The sequence below is a fragment of the Somniosus microcephalus genome, chromosome 31 (assembly GCF_052327205.1).
Source record: "Somniosus microcephalus isolate GS21.2 chromosome 31, FLI_Smic_1.0, whole genome shotgun sequence".
Classification (NCBI taxonomy): Eukaryota; Metazoa; Chordata; class Chondrichthyes; order Squaliformes; family Somniosidae; genus Somniosus; species Somniosus microcephalus.
The window spans coordinates 30,059,879-30,079,324 of NC_141017.1; the positions used below are offsets into that span (position 1 = coordinate 30,059,879).

The window sequence follows — 19,446 nt, forward strand, 5'->3', positions numbered from 1 at the left end:
CCGGGTTTTTCAGTGCATCACATTGCAAGGAGCAGCCCGAAACTCAAATGCAGGTATTCCTTCCGCCTCCTCCAACCTAATTCCCCTCCCTCTGCCAAATTAGGACTTTCCCCCACCCTCAAATCGCTAGGGGAGCTCAGAATAGTCCAGTTCACAAACACAGAGTCCTGGCTTGAGCTACCAGCGCCAAGGAAGACATCTCATCCTTCACAGGCCGAGATGAAACATTCCCCCCCTCGGCACCGCCAAGGGCTTGGGTTCAAACTCGGCTCTCCTGCTCAGGTCTCAAAGTCTGAAACTGTAGTTGTTGACCATCAGGCTCTCAGCCTCGCTCCAATAGCTTCAATCCTGCCAACTTCCACATTAAAACCAGCATTTATTGATTTACTTTGGTGATTTCTGTTGTTGCCCTCATCAAGGTGCGAGATGTTTCCCAATTGGAAATGAGAATCTTCCCATTTCATATCATCAACTTCCAGATCAATCATGACACAGGGTATATGCAGAGTAAATCCTCTCTAATCTGCCCCTACAATGTGCCTCAGCCATGGGGCCTGTGCTGGTGCCAACTACACATTGGAGCTCTGTACTCGAATTGTCTTTCCCCGAACCCTTTAAAATTGTTCTTTTTATAGTGTCACACCTCCTGACTCCCCAAAGCCTTTCCACCATCTACAAGGCACAAGTCAGGAGTGTGATGGAATACTCTCCACTTGCCTGGATGAGTGCAGCTCCAACAACACTCAAGAAGCTCGACACCATCCAGGACAAAGCAGCCCGCTTGATTGGCGCCCCATCCACCACCTTAAACATTCACTCCCTCCACCACCGGCGTACCGTGGCTGCAGTGTGTACCATCTACAAGATGCACTGCAGCAACTCGCCAAGGCTTCTTCAACAGCACCTCCCAAACCCGCGACCTCTCCCACCTAGAAGGACAAGGGCAGCAGGCATATGGGAACACCACCACCTCCAAGTTCCCCTCCAAGTCACACACCATCCTGACTTGGAAATACAACGCCGTTCCTTCATCGTCGCTGGGTCAAAATCCTGGAACTCCCTCCCTAACAGCACTGTGGGAGTGCCTTCACCACACGGACTGCAGCGGTTCAAGAAGGCAGCTCACCACCACCTTCGAGGGCAATTAGGGATGGGCAATAAATGCTGGCCTTGCCAGCGACACCTACATCCCACGAACAAAATTTTTAAAATTGATCTCCACTGAACAACGCAACTTCAATCACCACTTGTAGTAAAGCATTCCATTTCCCATTAACCCTTTACCTGAAAAAACTCCCTTGAACCTCCCCCTTTTGCTTCTGGTACTAATCCCGAGTTCCTGCCCACCCTGCCTTGTCACCAATTTAATGGTCAATGAATATTACCCTTTGCTACTTAACCTCTCAAACCTTTTCATAATAGATCAAAGCACGTAACATGTACTGATTTCATACAGCGTCTGAAAAGTCATGCTGGAGAAAGCCAGATGCATTCATTGTTGCATTATTTATCATACATTGATTAGCCCGGCCAAAAATAATGATTCACACTAATTGGCAAAGAAAGTGACATGATCGGTTTCACACTGGCCCGGTCATCTCTCCAATTAGCACAAGCCGCACTCAAAATCACAAGGTAGATACCGATCGGAGTCTTGGGTCATAGAATGACACAGCACAGATGGAGGCCACTCGTCCCATCGTGCCTGTGCCGGCTCTTTGACAGCTATCCAATTAGTCCCACTCCCCCCTGCTCTTTCCCATAGCTCTTCAAATTTTTCCCCTTCAAGCATTTATCCAATTCCCTTTTGAAAGTTACTATTGAATCTGCTTCCACTGCCCTTTCAGGCAGCGCGTTCCAGATCACAACAACTCGCTGCGGAAAAGAAATTCTCCTCAACGTCGCCTTTGGTTCTTTTGCCAATTACCTTAAAGAAGACTACACAGCTGCCCAGAGTAAAAGACCTACATTCCCTCCATCACCTCATTTGACTGCCTCTTGAGCAAGTCAAAGGTTTTCGCCTCCACTAACCTCCACAAAGAACAGGTCACGCATCGGTCACTCTTTGTACTTGTCCTAAAATTTCCTTTCACCAGTTTTAGCCTATGTCCCTTCTTCGAGTATAGTGGCGTACCTTGGAGTACTGCTCCAGATTCACCATCTGATACCATATGTACGTCTATAAAAAGGTCCCTTCTCCGTCACCTCCTTTCAAGGCGAAAGCGGCAGAAGGTGGTGATCTTGTCCTTACCTTGTCACCAGAGAAGCCAGCGAACTCCAGCAACTTCAGGATCCGTGTGGGGAACAGTGACAACGTCTAAGGACAAAACGAAAGGCAAGTCAAAAAAAAAGTTCTTTCAGAATCTCAAGTCGCAGAAACCAGCGAGTTCTCAAACTCGAGCTCGCGTCGTTACCCCGTGAAGGACCGAGCTACTAGGGGGCGGTTCTTTCACCAATGGGTGGTTGTACGACTGTGCACTTTACTCTGTGTAATGTTTACTGTCTGCTATTCCAGGTGAGGGAGGTCATGGATGGGGATTGGAAGAATTTCCAATTTCTGGCAACCAGTGTCAGCATCAAAGCTCCCAGGTCAGGTACGGTACAGCAGTTTAGATGCCGACTAAAGCTCCCTCTACTCTGTCCCAATGGTGTGACACATCCCTTCCCACAGAAGAGTGCCCCTCTATGGTATGCTTTCAAACCATCCTAATGGCTTCTCTAAACGGGATTGCAGATCTTTGCTCAATTATGGATACTTTTGTGCTATGGGACCATTCCAATTAGAAATTGGGTTAATACACACTTTACAAAGGGCATCATAGAATGGTTACAGCATGCCAGGAGGCCATTCAGCCCATCGAGCCCGTGCCGACTCTCAGCGAGTCCCACTTCCCCTGCCCTTTCCCCGTAGCCCTGCTAATTTTTTTCCTTCAGGTATTTATCCAACTCCCTTTTGAAAGAGAAGATGGAGTCTGCCTCCACCACCCTTTCAGGCAGTGCATTCCAGATCCTAACCACTCGCTGCGTAAAAAAGTTCTTTCTTACGTCGCCTTTGGTTCTTCTGCCAATCACCTTAAATCTGTGTCCTCTGGTTCCCGACACTTCCGTCAATGGGAACAGTTTCTCTCCATCTATTCTGTCCAGACCCCTCATGATTTTGAACACCTCTCAAATCTCCTCTCAACCTTCTCTGCTCCAAGGAAAACAACCCCAGCTTCTCCAGTCTATCCACGTAACTGAAGTCCCTCATTCCTGAAATCTCCTCTGCACCCTCTCTAAGGCCTTCACATCCTTCCTAAAGTGCGGTGCCCAGAATTGGACACAGTACTCCAGTTGGGGCTGAACCAGTGTTTTATACAGGTTCATCATAATTTCCACACTTTTGTACTCTATACCTCTATTGATGAAGCCCAGGATCCCGTAAGCCTTTTTAACCACTTTCTCAACCTGCCCTGCCACCTTCAACGATGTGTACACACATACCCCCAGGTCTCTCTGTTCATGTACCCTCTTTAGGATTGTATCATTTAGTTTATATTTCCTCTCTTCATTCTTTCTACCAAAATGTATCACTTCACACTTTTCTGCGTTAAATTTCATCTGCCACGTGTCCGCCCATTTCACCAGCCTGTCTATGTCCTCTTGATGTCTATCACTATCCTCCTCACTGTTCACTATACTTCCAAGTTTTGTGTCATCTGCAAATTTTGAAATTGTGCCCTGTACACCCACGTCCAAGTCATTAACTTATATCAAGAAAAGCAGTGGTCCTAGAACCGACCCCTGGGGAACACCACTGTATACCTTCCTCCAGTCCGATAAACAACCGTTCACCACTACTCTCTGTTTCCTGTCACTTAGCCAATTTCGTATCCATGCTGCCACTGTCCCTTTTATTCCATGGGCTTCAACTTTGCTGGCAAGCCTATTATGTGGCACTTTGTCGAACGCCTTTTGGAAATCCATGTACACAACGTCAACCGCATTGCCCTCATCAACCCTCTCTGTTACCTCATCAAAAAACTCAATCAAGTTAGTTAAACACGATTTACCTTTAACAAATCCATGCTGGCTTTCCTTAATTAATCCACACTTGTCCAAGTGACTATTAATTTTGTCCCTGATTACTGTTTCTAAAAGCTTCCCCACTACCGAGGTTAAACTGACTGGCTTGTAGTTGCTGGGTTTATCTTTACACCCTTTTTTGAACAATGATGTAACATCTGCAATTCTCCAGTCCTCTGACACCGCCCCCCCGTATCTATGAAGGATTGGATGATTATGGCCTGTATCTCCACGATCACCTCCTTCAATTCCCTCAGCATCCTAGGATGCATCCCATCCGCTCCTGGTGATTTATCTACTTTATGTACAGCCAGCCTTTCTAATTACTCCTCTTTATCAATTTATATCTCTTCAAATGTCTCCACTACCTCCTCCTTCACTATGTCTATGACAGCATCCTCTTCCTTGGTGAAGACAGATGCAAAGTACTCATTTAGTACCTCAGCCATACCCTCTGCCTCCATGCGTAGGTCTCCTTTTTGGTCCCTAATCGGCCCCACCCCTCCTCTTACTATTTATATGCCTATAGAAGACTTTTGGATTACCTTTTATGTTGGCTGCCATTCTATTCTCATACCCTCTCTTTGCCCCTCTTAATTTCTTTTTCACTTCTCCTCTGACCTTTTTATATATAGCCTGATTCTCAAATGTATTTGCAACCTTGGTGTGGAGATGCCGGAGTTGGACTGGGGTGGACAAATGTAAGAAGTCACACAACACCAGGTTATAGTCCAACAGCTTTATTTGAAATCACAAGCTTTCGGAGCGCTGCTCCTTCGTCAGGTGAAGTGGAGAAATGCATAAAGACACAGCTTATATAGTCAGAGAATCATGTCAGATGTTTACAGGTAATGTTTCTGTAGTGTCCGTGTGTAGATAAAGACACTGAAGACAGGAGTTGGTTCATAGGTATTTACTAAGCAGGTGGGGGGGGGTTTCTAAAGGATATACACAATACACAGGCTTATATAGCCCAAGTGGCAATTACCGGCATTACGCACACCTGGGGCTCTTAAAGGCACATACACCATAATTGCTCTTAAAGGCACATACACCACAGTTTCCAACTGACATCTGTCATACGCGCTCTTTTTCTGTTTCATCATATTCTCTATCTCTTTCGTCATCCAGGGAGCCCCGACTTTAGTTGCCCTGCCTGTCCCCCTAGTGGGAATGTACCTCGACTGTACCTGAACTATTTCCCCTTTAAAGGCAGCCCATTGTTCCATTACAGTTTTGCCGGCCAATCTTTGATTCGAGTTTACCCGGGCCAGATCCGTTCTCATCCCACTGAAATTGGCTTTCCCCCAGTTAAACATTTTTACTCTGGATTGCTCCCTGACCTTTTCCATAGCTAATCTAAACCTTATGATCACTGTTCCCTAAATGTTCACCTACTGACACTTGCTCCACTTGACCTACCTCATTCCCCAGAACCAGATCCAGCAATGCATCCTCCCTCGTCAGGCCGGAAACATACTGATCAAGAAAGTTCTCCTGAACACACTTCAGAAATTCTTCCCCTTCTCTGCCCTTCACACTATTACTATCCCAATCTATATTAGGATAGTTGAAGTCCCCCATTATCACTATAGTTCTTGCACCTCTCTGTAATTTCTCTGCAAACTTGCTCCTCCATATCTTTCCCACTATTTGGTGGTCTATAGAATACACCTGGTAGTGTAATGGCACCTCTATTATTTCTTATAGATTCTATCCTTGACCCCGCCAGGACATCCTCCCTGTCCAGCACTGTAACATTCTCCTTAACCAATGCTGCCACACCACTTCCTATCTTTCCTTCCCTATCTTTCCTGAACACTTTATAACCAGGAATACTTAATACCCAATCCTGTCCTTTTTTGAGCCAGGTCTCAGTTATTGCCACAACATCATATTCCCATGTGGCTATTTGTGCCTGCATCTCACTGACCTGGTTTACTACGCTTCATGCGTTCACATACATACACTGTAAACCCATCTTAGACCATCCTGTGTTCTCTCTTAGTTTGACCCCACCTAATACCTTACTATTTCTTACTTTAGTGCTCTCTGCCTCTTCCAATCCTTTGAGCACTTTATTTCCCCTTTCTAATGTTACATCCTGGTGCTCATCCCCCTGCCAAATTAGTTTAAACCCTCCCCAACAGCACTAGCAAACCCCCTCCCACCCAACACCCCCCCACCCCCGCGAGGACATTGGTTCCGGCCCTGTTGATTATCAACCAGTCCGGCCTGTACAGGTCCCACCTCCCCCAGAACCGGTCCCAATGCCCCAGGAATCTGAAGCCCTCCCTCCTGCACCATCTCTCCAGCCACACATTCATCTGCTCTATCCTCCTATTTCTATACTCACTCGCGCGTGGCAAGGAGTAATCTGGAGATTACTACCTCCGAGGTCCTGCTTTTTAATCTCATTCCTAGCTCCTTAAAATATGCCTGCAGGACTTGATCCCTCTTTCTACATATGTCGTTGGTACCGATATGAACCACGACCCCTGGCTGTTCACCCTCCCCCCTCAGAATGTTCTGCAGCCGCTCAGAGACATCCTTGACCCTGGCACAAGGGAGGCAACATACCATCCTGGAGTCAAGTCTGCGGCCGCAGAAACGCCTGTCTGCTCCCCTCACTATCGAATCCCCACCGGGGAGAACTCCCCCGCTCTTCTTCGAAATAGTGCCGTGGGATCTTTTAGGTCCACCTGGAAGGGCAGACAGGAGCCTCGGTTTAACGTCTCATCCGAAAGACGGTACCTCCGACAGTGCAGCACTCCCTCAGCACTGCACTGAGAGTATCAGCTTAGGTTTACGTGCTCAAGTCACTGGAGTGGGACTTGAACCCACAACCTTCTGACTCAGAGGCGAGAGTGCTGCCCACTGAGCCACGGCGAACAGCCGATGTATTGTTGAATCTAATTTCTTTAATGAAAGCTCAACCTTTTTATTCAGACCAGCGACGAGCTCCACCATCCCCCCTCGCCCCCCCGAGGAGCAACGATACTTTCCCCATGCAGTGAGCCTCTCCTTTTAAAACAAGCCATATCTAGTTTCCAACTCACCAGGTTAAACGCTCCGATTCCCAAAGAAACGCCGCCTTCTAAATGGGAGTGATTCGGCCCTTTGCTGAAGAGGTTCGACTGCAAAAAATTATGGAGCTCCCTGACAACAACAAAGGGAAAGCAAATTTGTCAGGTTCACAAAGTTAGGACCTCAAGTGAGACTGGAGCTTAGGAGAAACACGTGTCCCCCACACAGCTGTGGATGTGGGACAGACTCCAAAAAAACACTGAGGCAATAAAAAGGAGTTGGATAAATCTCTGGTTGGAAATGAAATATAGAAAAAGACTTGCAATTTTATAGCGTCTATCACGACCTCAGGACGTCCCAAAGCGCTTTACAGCCAATGAAGTACTTTTTGAAGTGAAGTCACTGTTGCAGTGTGGGAAATGTGGCAGCCAATTTGCACACAGCAAGATCCCACAAACAGCAATGTGATAATGACCAGATAATCTGTTTTTGTTATGTTGATTAAGGGATAAATGTTGGCCACAGGACACCGGGGAGAACTCCGCCTGCTCTTCTTTGAAATAGTGCCGTGGGATCTTTTACGTCCACCTGAGAGGGCAGACGGGGCCTCGGTTTAGCGTCTCATCTGAAAGGCGGCACCTCCGACAGTGCGGCACTCCCTCAGCACTGCACTGGGAGTGTCAGCCTGGATTTTTGTGCTCAAGTCTCTGGGGTGAGGCTTCAACCCCACAACCATTCCGACTCAGAGGCGACTGAGCCACGGCGGACAGGTATTGGGGTAGACGGAGCTGATCGAGTATTCGCTATGAAACGGTTGTTTTAAGTAAGGCTGGAAGTGGCAGCGTTGCCAGTTTAGAAAGAAACAAAGAAATTGCATTTACATAGCGCCTTTCACGACCTCAGGATGCCCCGAAGCCACCCAATTTTATCAAAACCACTACCCAGTGGTTCAAGAAGGCCACCACCTTCAGAGGGCAACTAGGGGGCCCACATTCCAAGAATTAATTTTTTAAAAAGACGCAACTTGGCTCAGACAGTGTTTCGGGGAGTTGATCCAGTGAGTAGCTGGGCTATACAGAGCAGGAAGGTCCCAGGTTCAATGTCCGGACTGTGCCGAGTTAACTGATCTCACCAGGGGCAGCAGTCAGGGTACAACAATTGGCCTCAACACCCCCCAGAGTTACCCTCCCCATCAGCCAGGGTTTCTGTTACTGCTCGCTAGCCAGTGCCCCCCTACTGGAGGTTGGGTGAAGACACGGTAGAACTTGGCCGTGATGCCTGGGCAGTCGACAAGCCCGCTGAAACTCGCTGTGAAGGTTTGCACAGGAAGAATAGCCACATGGATGAAGAAGCTGACAGTGAGCAATGTCTTCCAACCAGTACACCCAGCGTTCATTTACATTACTAAGTTTTACAAAGCATTTACAGCACAGAAACGGGCCATTCGGCCCAACTGGTCCGTGCCGGTGTTTATGCTCCACACGAGCCTCCTCCCACCCTACTTCATCTCACCCCATTAACATCTCCTTCTATTCCTTTCTCCCTCATGTGCTTCCCCTTAAATGCATCGATACTATTCGCCTCAACCACTCCCTGTGGTAGCGAGTTCCACATTCTCACCACTCTCTGGGTAAAGAAGTTTCTCCTGAATTCCCCATTGGATTTATCAGTCGAAGAATCAGAAATTTACAGCACAGGAGGCCATTCGGCTCATCGTGTCTGTGCCGGCCAAAAAAGAACTAACCAGCCTAAGAACTGTCCAGCTCTTGGTCCATAGCCCTGTAGGTTAGGGCACTTCAAGTGCATAATCCAATGACTATCCTGTATTTATGGCCGCACCTTTAACATAGTAACAGGAGCGATTATCGACAAAAAAAAATTAAAAATTGCCATTGCGCCAAAGAAGGAGACATTCGGACCGGTGACCAAAAGGAAGGGGTCAAGACCTTCGGGAGCGAGAGGGGAGAAAATTGCGGGTCAAAAACTGGAATAAAAATCTGAACTCACTTGTAAATCATGAAGCTATTCCTGACTTTAATCCCACCCTTGATGAAGCTGACCATGTTCTCATCCTGAAAGTACAAGGAGTTCACATTTTAACACTAGCAGTGCTATTTTAGCATTAATTAATATATATAAAGAACAAGATACATCATAACTTAGAAAGAAAGACTTGCATTTCTATAGCGCCTTTCACAACTATCGGACACCCCACAGCACTTTACAGCCAATGAAGTACTTTTTGAAGTGTGGTCACTGTTGTAATGTGGGAAACGCGGCAGCCAATTTGTGCACAGCAAGCTCCCACAAACAGCAATGTGATAATGGCCAGATAATCTGTTATAGTGAAGTTGGTTGAGGGATAAATATTGGCCCAGGACACCGGGGACAACTCCCCCCTGCTCTTCTTCGAAATAGTAGCCTTGGGATCTTTTACGTCCACTTGAGAGAGCAGACGGGGCCTCGGTTTAACATAGAAACATAGAAACATAGAGATAGGAACAGGAGTAGGCCATTCGGCCCTTCGAGCCTGCTCCGCCATTCAATGAGATCATGGCTGATCTTCCGAAAGACGGCACCTCCGACAGTGCAGCACTGCCCTCAGCACTGCACTGGGAGGGTCAGCCTAGATTTTTGTGCTCAAATCTCTGGAGTGGGACACGAACCCACGACCTTCGGACTCAAGAGGCGAGAGTGCTACCCACTGAGCCACAGCTGACAGAAGAATTTCATTCAAGACACAGATTGATAGATTTTTGGATATTAAGGGAATCAAGGGATATGGCGATAGGGCCGTTGAATGGAGTTGAGGCAGAAGATCAGCCATGATCTCATTGAATGGCGGAGCAGGCTCGAGGGGCCGAATGGCCGACTCCTGCTCCTATTCCTTATGTTCTCATTAGGAACTGGGTGGTACAGGAGGTTTGAACAATGGTCTTGGTTTGTGGGACCTTGGTTCAAATCCATCTAATTAGATGGGCTCCTTGATGAGTTTGGTATTTTTAACCAAGTTCCTAATGGGCATGGGCCCTTAACAAAAAGCAAAACTGCCATTACCATCTGCCCATTTTCTGGGAGTGCAGCAGACACTGCCTAAAAAGAGGAAAGTATTCTATTCCCTAGTACTAATAACCCGATGAGCACAATAGTAAAACCGCCAAAAATATAATTAGAAAGAAAATAAAATGTCACTGTTACCTTACACATTCACAAATATTTTATATACGCGAATGGCTTGAGTATAAGAGTAAAGACGTCTTACTGCAATTATAAAGGGCCCTGGTGAGACCACACCTGGAGTATTGTGTACAGTTTTGGTCTCCTTACCTAAGGAAGGATAAACTTGCCATAGAGGGAGTGCAACGAAGGTTCACCAGACTGGTTCCTGGGATGGGGGGATTGTCCTATGAGGAGAGATTGAGTAGACTAGGCCTATATTCTCTAGAGTTTAGAAGAATGAGAGGTGATCTCATTGAAACATACAAGATTCTTACAGGGCTCGACAGGGCAGATGCAGGGAGGATGTTTCCCCTGGCTGGGGAGTCTAGAACCAGGGGTCTCAGTCTCAGAATAAGGGGTCGGCCATTTAGGACTGAGATGAGGAGGAATTTCTTCACTCAGAGGGTGGTGAATCTTGTGAATTCTCTACCCCAGAGGGCTGTGGAGGCTCAGTCGTTGAGTATATTCAAGACAGAGATCGATAGATTTTTGAATATTAAGGGAATCAAGGGATATGGGGATAGTGCAGGAAAGTGGAGTTGATATAGAAGATCAGCCATGATCATATTGAATGGCGGAGCAGGCTCGAAGGGCCAAATGGCCGGCTCCTGCTCCTATTTCTTATGTTCTTATGATAACTGGGACGATATGCTGTTTATAAAGGACCTGATTGTTGTGCCATGTAATCCGCAGTGAAAGATTCTGCTGCTAAGGTAGAACAGTATCCCTTTTAAAGCCACGACTGTGGGATAGTTACTGAAGTAAGCCAGAGCCGCAGGTCAGAATTTAATGCTGGTTGATCGGGAGACTTTGGAAAGTGTTAAGCGCTTTGAAGTTTGGCTCCAGGTCAGAAGCAACCAGCACCGAGTGAGTCACATCACAGAATCACAGAAACCCCACAGTGCAGATAGAGGCCATTTCGGCCCATCGAGCCTGCACCGACACATATCCCACCCGATCCCCGTAACCCCACGTATTTAATCCCCCTAACACTAAGGGTCAATTAATCATAGCTAATCAACCTAACCCGCACATCTTTGGACTGTGGGAGGAAACCGGAGCACCCGGAGAAAACCCACGCAAACACGGAGAGAATGTGCAAACTCCACACAGACAGTCACCTGTAGAAGTGCATCAGCATAGAAATATATATCCACACATATTAGTATAAAATAAGCACACATACTCTCTTATATTAAAATGGAGTCTGGAACTGTTTCAACAGGCCAAAATGGCTTCACACAGTATAACATAAGGGGAAACGGGCAGGCCCATATTAGGAAGCGGTTTAAGGAAGAGGATGTGACTCCTTTGTAGCTTGCAGGCTAAGCAGTTCCAGTAAACAAGATAAGCTTAGCAGAACAAAAAGCATGATAACCGAAGGACATGTACTGTAAACATTCATATGAATGTCCAGAACCAAAGTGAGAGACAAACCGTCTCCATTGTATAAAATTAATTAACTTTATCTAAAGGTATTCCTGCATCATGACTTTTGATTATCTATTGGCTAACCTTATCTTAAGACACCGAGGCTCTGCTGACCCTTTAGTCATCTTCTTGTTGACCTTAAACATTCCTTACTCATCTCTTTTTAATGTTATTAATTGTGTCTCTCAATACTATACCATGTGATAAAAGGTTTTGATCTTTGTGTATAAAAAGAGGTGTTTTTGTCCATGTATTCGGAGAAGTCACGATAGCCTTTGCCTACGTGATTGCTCCCCTTGCTAGCAAGTAGTTAAATAAAGTCTGCCTTTGACGATCACTTTGTTTCACAGAGTCTTATTGAACAGTCGAAACTTCGACACACCCGAGCGCCGGATTCGAACCCGGGTCCCTGGCGCTGTGAGGCAACAGTGCTAACCACTATGCCACCGTGCTGTGGGTTCTTTTTTCTCCTCAGATTATCTGGCCTCTGCAGCAAGGTGTGATGATTGGACTGTGATGGTCAAAACACGCGTTAGATGTGATATCATTAAAGAAAGCACATGTATTTCTATAGCGCCTCTCACAACCCCAGGAAGCCCCTAAGCACTTTACAGCCAATGAAGTACTTTTTTTTTTGGAAGTGGAGTCACTGTTGTAATGTAGGAAGCGCGGCAGCCAAATTGCGCACAGCAAGCTCCCACAAACAGCAATGTGATAATGACCAGATCATCTGTTTTTTTGCTGATTGTTGGTTGAGGGATAAATATTGGCCCCAGGACACCAGGAAGACCGCCCCTGCTCTTCTTCGAAATGGTGCCGCGGGATCTTTTACGCCCACCCGAGAGGACAGACGGGAACCTTTATAAAGTAGAGAAATGCTTATGCATGCAAGGTCAATAAAGGCAAGGCCTAATGCTGACATCTGCACACTGTGTTCAGAGCAGTGACATCTCAGTGATAGTTAGAAGACGATAGGTGGAAAAGATCAAGCTGCTTTATCCAATAGTGATTGCCCCACACTTACCTGTAGGAAGGTGAGGGCAGCTCTCTGCAGTAAACACTCCGCGTAGCAGACCTCCGCATGGACCTCCTCTGTAAAACAAACCGGGGCATCTGATCGGCACAAAGTCAGGCAGGAGACAGCATTAACCCTTTCAGTCCTGTGTTTACCATTTGCTTCATAAACAGAGCAAGTCTTTTGTTGAGTCATGGGTGCAGTCGCGTCATGGTTGCGCTCCAATCCCAATAAGGCAAGTTGCAGAATTGTCAGTTCGTGGGCTAGACAGATGACCTTGAAAGCTACAAGATAGCCTGAAGAAAACAAACTGGTTCACCGTTGTCCTTTCAGGAAAGGTACTGCCACCCTTCCCCGACCTAACCTACCAGTGACTCCAGTTACTTGGTTAATTCTCAACGCCCTGTCATGATTGATGAGGCACCTCAACACAACTTTCAGCAGTGCGATGCATTCTCGCAAACAAGCCCAAAAAGTTTGCCGGATACTCCTCCATGAAGAGAGTGGCCCTTTAAAAAAATACAGCTTTTCATGAACCTGAACAGCTGGTTGATGAGGTCGAGGGAACATGCCGCAGAGCGTCCCAAGACAGCAAAGAAGATTGGAGATGAAGGGAACGACACAGGAAAAAAAAAAGGATTTGATTGCAATCCCGACCGCGCACCACTCACCATCTCCCCCCCCCCCCCGCGCAATAGCCGAGTGGGTGGATGTACTGCCCAGGTTTGTACTCAGCCACACAGACTAGGAAGGTCCCAGACATGGATTACAATATGGAATACAAAGGGGCGGAAGTTATGCTACAGTTGTATAAAGCTCTGGTTAGAGCGCCTATAGGAGTACCTGCCTTCAGTTCTGGACACCAGACCTCGGGAAAGAAATATTGGCCTCGGAGGGAGTGCAGCGCAGATTCACCAGAACGATACTGGGGTTAAAAGGGTTCCATTATGAGGACAGATTGCATAGACTAGACTTGTATTCTCTTGAGTAGTGAAGATTAAGTGATGATCTGGTTGAGGTGATTAAGAGGATTAAAGGATTTGATAGGGAAGAGAGAGAAACTATTTCCTCTGGTGGGGGGAGTCCAGAACAAGGGAGCATAACCTTAAAATTAGAGCCAGGCCGTTCAGGGGTGATGTCGGGAAGCACTTCTTCACACAAAGGGTGGTGGAAATCTGGAACTCTCTCCCCCCCAAATAGGTGTTGAGGCTGGGGGTCAATTGAACATTTCAAAACCAAGATTGAAAGATTTTTTGTAATGCAAGGGTGTCGCAAAGTATTTACAGCACAGGAAGAGGCCATTTGGCCCAACTGGTCTATGTCGGTGTTTATGCTCCACACGAGCCTCCTCCCATCCTATCAGCATATTCTCCATTCCTTTCCCCCTCATGTGCTTATCTAACTTCCCCTTAAGTGCGTCTATGGTATTAAGGGCTATGGATCCAAGGCGGGTAAATGGAGTTGAGATACATATCAGCCATGATGTAATCGAATGGTGGAACAGACTCAAGGGGCTGAATGGCCTCCTCCTGTAAGCCTATCTGGTCCCAAGAAAGTTCCCAATCAGTGCTGAGTTATCTGATCTCAGATGGACCAGCGATATACAGGTGAAGAAATGGCCTCAGCATCCCTGGGAAGTGCGGGCGTGTGTTGGGTGAGGACAGAATCATGCTGAGCTGTTGGACACACGCACCCCCCCCCCCACCCACCCCCAGGCCACTCTGGTTAGATAGAACCGTACCCCAACCAGAGTAGGGGAAATTTACTAGAACTCCGAAAAAGCACGAAGGAATATTCACAATGGTTAAAGGGAGACACGATGGGCTGGCACAGATACAATGAGGCAAATAGCCTCCTTCTGTGCTCCTCCAATTCTGGTCTCTCGTGGATCCCTGATTTTAATCACTCCACCATTGGCGGCCGTGCCTTCAGCTGCCAAGGCCCTAAGCTCTGGAATTCCCTCCCTAAACCTCTCCGCCTCGCTCTCTCCTCCTTTAAGATGCTCCTTAAAACCTACCTCTTTGACTAAGCCTTTGTTCACCTGTCCTAATCTCTCCTTCTATGGCTCGGTGCCAAGTATTGTTTGATAATCGCTCCTGTGAAACGCCTTGGGCCGTTTTAATACGTTAGAGGCGCTGTATTATTACAAGTTGTTGTAAACTTCTATGACTAGTAAAGCAATTAATGTCCTCATCTCCAAGGCGTCACTTTCTTTGCAGATCGCACCAACACAAACCTTCTGTGAAGTGGTCACCAGCTGGTTTGTTCACAAGACTCGAGAGGGAACCAACGACGGTCGACTTCTTTCGAAACCTGTTGGAAACACAAGTGACCTATTAGGGTAGACGGTCCAGTCGAGCGCTCCAGACGTCGGCGCCTCACCAGCCGCAAGCCTACATTTGGAAAACCGCACGCCCACAGCCCATGAAAAAAGAAAACATTTCTATAGCGCCTTTCATGACCTCAGGACGTCCCAAAGCGCTTTAAAGCCAATGAAGTACTTTCTGAAGTGTGGTCACTGTGGAAACGTGGCAGTCAATTTGTGCACAGCAAGCTCCCACAAACAGCAGTGTGATAAAGAACAGATAATCTGTTTCAATGATGTTGGTTGAGGGATAAATATTGGCCAGGACACCGGGGATAACTCGCCCTGCTCTTCTTCAAAATAGTGCCACGGGATCTTTTACATCCACCCGAGAGAGCAGACGGGGCCTTGGTTTAACGTCTCATCCGAAAGACGGCACCTCCGACAGTGCGGCACTCCCCAAGTACTGCACCGGGAGTGTCAGCCTGGATTATGTGCTCAAGTCTCTGAAGTGGGATTTGAACCCACAACCTTCTGACTCAGAGGTGAGAGTGTGACCCACTGCGCCACTGGCTGACACTCCACGAGATGAACGGATGGAAAACGTGGGCTGCGCGATTACACGGTCCGGCCAGGCTGGGAGCATGCAGGAGGGAGAGTGACCCTATTGTGCTAAAGTTCACAGTATAAGCTGGGGTGTGGGACTAAATTGGACAGCTCTTTCAAAAGAGCCGGCATAAACACAACGGGCCGAATGGCCTCATTCTGTGCTGTAAGATTCTTTTTAGTGAAGTTCATAACAAAAGTCATCTGCAATACACCGCACACTGGCAATCTTAGAGAGACTATAAGGATGCCTGGTGTAGGAAGGGCAAATGTCGCACTGATGCAGCACAGGTCGTTCTTCCGAGCTTGGGGTTGGGCACATTGTCGGAGCACTGCAACAGGACCTCAAAAAAGGTGGGAACTCCCACAATCTTCCTATCCTCCACAATCTTCCTATCCTCCACAATCTTCCTATCCTCCTACACATTTTAAAACCCAACCTTGGCGTCATCTAATCACTGCTCCAGAATTTACCTGGTCCTACTCTCCACAGTCTTGCTGGACCTCCTGCGCTTTGAGCCTTGACCTTTCAGCTAGGCTTCTCGATTGAAAAAAACAACGGTCATGCATGAAGAGTGGAGACTTTGGTGAGGTACCAGAAAATGGCCGGCAGCCATGGAACTGTACCCCAGCTGAAACGTCGGAACACGTTCCTATGCCCTAGAAGGACTCGAACCTTCTGGAGAGGAGAGAAGATAAAAGCCACCAGTCTCTCTGAACAGGAGTCTAAAGATCCATGAATCAGTTTTCCAAATTAGCACGCCCAGCCACAATGTGGCGCATATCAGGATTTTGGGCAGAGAGGTCAATGCGCCCAGGTACAGCACTCCCATCAGGGAAAGCTCCATAACCCCCCCGCCCCCTCTATCAGAGAATGATACAGCACAGAAGGAGGCCATTCGGCCCATCGTGCCTGTGCCGGCTTTTTGGTTGAGCTCTCCAATTAGTTCCACTCCTCCGCTCTTACCCCATAGCCCTGCATAATTATTCCCTTCAAGTTTTTATCCAATTCACTTTTGAAAGATACTCTTGAATCTGCTTCCACCGCCCTTTCAGGCAGTGCATTCCAGATCACAACTCACTGCATTAAAAAAATGTTTCCTCATGTCACCTCTGGTTCTTTTGCCAATCCCCTTAAATCTGTGTCCTCTGGTTACTGACCTTTCTGCCACTGGAAACAGTTTCTCCTTATTTACTCTATCAAATCTGTTCATGATTTTGAACATCTCTATCAAATCTCCTCTACTTCATAAAAAGCAACCCCAGCTTCTCCAGTCTCTCCACGTAAGTGAAGTCCCTCATCCCTGGTGCCATTCTAGTAAATCTCTTCTGCACCTTCTCCAAAACTTTGACATCCTTCCTAAAGTGGTGCCCAGAATGGAACAATAACCAGCACGGTGGCATAGTGGTTAGCACTGTTGCCTCACAGCGCCAGGGACCCGGGTTCGAATCCGGCCTCGGGTGACTGTCTGTGTGGAGTTTGCACATTCTCCCCGTGTTTGCGTGGGTTTCCTCCGGGTGCTCCGGTTTCCTCCCACAGTCCAAAGATGTGCGGGTTAGGTTGATTGGCCATGATAAAAATTGGCCCTTAGTGTTAGGGGGGGATTAAATACGTGGGGTTACGGGGATCGGGTGGGATATGTGTCGGTGCAGGCTCGATGGGCCGAAATGGCCTCTATCTGCACTGTTGTGATTCTGTGAATACTACAGCGGAGGCCTAACTAGTGTTTTATTAAAAGGTTAATCAACAAAGCTCATGGGGTATTTGAACATGCACCCCTACACTGCCCCATCCCAAGTCAGCTACAGCACAGGTTAGATACAGTATAGAACTCCCCCTACACTGCCTCATCCCAAGTCAGCTACAGCACAGGTTAGATACAGTATAGAACTCCCCCTACACTGCCCCATCCCAAGTCAGGTACAGCACAGGTTGGATACAGTATAGAACTCTCTCTACACTGCCCCATCCCAAGTCAGCTACAGCACAGATTAGTTACAGTATAGAACTCCCCCTACACTGCCCCATCCCAAGTCAGGTACAGCACAGGTTAGATACAGTATAGAACTCTCTCTACACTGCCCCATCCCAAGTCAGCTACAGCACAGGTTAGATACAGTATAGAACTCCCCCTACACTGCCCCATCCCAAGTCAGGTACAGCACAGGTTAGATACAGTATAGAACTCCCCCTACACTGCCCCATCCCAAGTCAGGTACAGCACAGGTTAGATACAGTATAGAACTCCTCCTACACTGCCTCATCCCAAGTCAGGCCCAGCACAGGTTAGATACAGTATAGAACTCCCCCTACACTGCCCCATCCCAAGTCAGGTATAGCACAGGTTAGATACAGTATAGAACTCCCCCTACACTGCCCCATCCCAAGTCAGGTACAGCACAGGTTAGGTACAGTATAGAACTCTCCCTACACTGCCCCATCCCAAGTCAGGTACAGCACAGGTTAGTTACAGTATAGAACTCCCCCTACACTGCCTCATCCCAAGTCAGGTCCAGCACAGGTTAGATACAGTATAGAACTCCCCCTACACTGCCCCATCCCAAGTCAGCTACAGCACAGGTTAGATACAGTATAGAACTCCCCCTACACTGCCTCATCCCAAGTCAGGTACAGCACAGGTTGGATACAGTATAGAACTCCCCCTACACTGCCCCATCCCAAGTCAGCTACAGCACAGGTTAGATACAGTATAGAACTCCCCCTACACTGCCCCATTCCAAGTCAGCTACAGCACAGGTTAGATACAGTATAGAACTCCCCCTACACTGCCCCATCCCAAGTCAGGTACAGCACAGGTTAGATACAGTATAGAACTCCCCCTACACTGCCTCATCCCAAGTCAGGTACAGCACAGGTTAGATACAGTATAGAACTCTCCCTACACTGCCCCATCCCAAGTCAGGTACAGCACAGGTTAGATACAGTATAGAACTCTCCCTACACTGCCTCATCCCAAGTCAGGTACAGCACAGGTTAGATACAGTATAGAACTCCCCCTACACTGCCTCATCCCAAGTCAGGTACAGCACAGGTTAGATACAGTATAGAACTCCCCCTACACTGCCCCATCCCAAGTCAGGTATAGCACAGGTTAGATACAGTATAGAACTCCCCCTACACTGCCCCATCCCAAGTCAGGTACAGCACAGGTTAGATACAGTATAGAACTCCCCCTACACTGCCCCATCCCAAGTCAGGTACAGCACAGGTTAGATACAGTATAGAACTCCCCCTACACTGCCCCATCCCAAGTCAGGTACAGCACAGGTTAGATACAGTATAGAACTCCCCCTACACTGCCCCATCCCAAGTCAGGTACAGCACAGGTTAGATACAGTATAGAACTCCCCCTACACTGCCCCATCCCAAGTCAGGTACAGCACAGGTTAGATACAGTATAGAACTCCCCCTACACTGCCCCATCCCAAGTCAGGTACAGCAGAGGTTAGGTAGTGTATAGAACTCCCCTTACACTGTCCCATCCTCGATCTCTATCCAGTGATCCCTGATGGAAAATGTGCATATGGGAAGCACAAAGACAGGATCAGGCTCGACTGTGGTGTTCCTCCCGATCAAACAGCGCACCAATGGTCACTGTCTAATGCGCAATAGCCATCTGTATTTTTTTTTTTTAAATGTATTCATTGATGGGATGTGGGCGTCGCTGGCTGGCTAGGCCTGCATTTAGTGCCCATCCCTAATTGCCCTTGAGAAGATGGTGGTGAGCCGCCTTCTTGAACTGCTGCAGTCCATATG

At 47.5% G+C, this 19,446-nt stretch overlaps 1 protein-coding gene across 1 annotated transcript in view; it reads right to left on the reverse strand.

The window, feature by feature from the left end:
- Nucleotides 1-19,446, reverse strand: part of LOC147097685 (tetratricopeptide repeat protein 39A) — a 78,240-nt gene that overhangs the window by 17,798 nt on the left and 40,996 nt on the right. The window contains exons 4-8 of the mRNA XM_085971692.1: nt 14,994-15,070; nt 12,767-12,834; nt 9,100-9,164; nt 7,125-7,224; nt 2,252-2,317 (exon numbers count right to left, since the gene is read on the reverse strand). Coding sequence (XP_085827818.1) covers nt 2,252-2,317; nt 7,125-7,224; nt 9,100-9,164; nt 12,767-12,834; nt 14,994-15,070 — 376 coding nt within the window. The remainder of the gene's footprint in view (nt 1-2,251; nt 2,318-7,124; nt 7,225-9,099; nt 9,165-12,766; nt 12,835-14,993; nt 15,071-19,446) is intronic.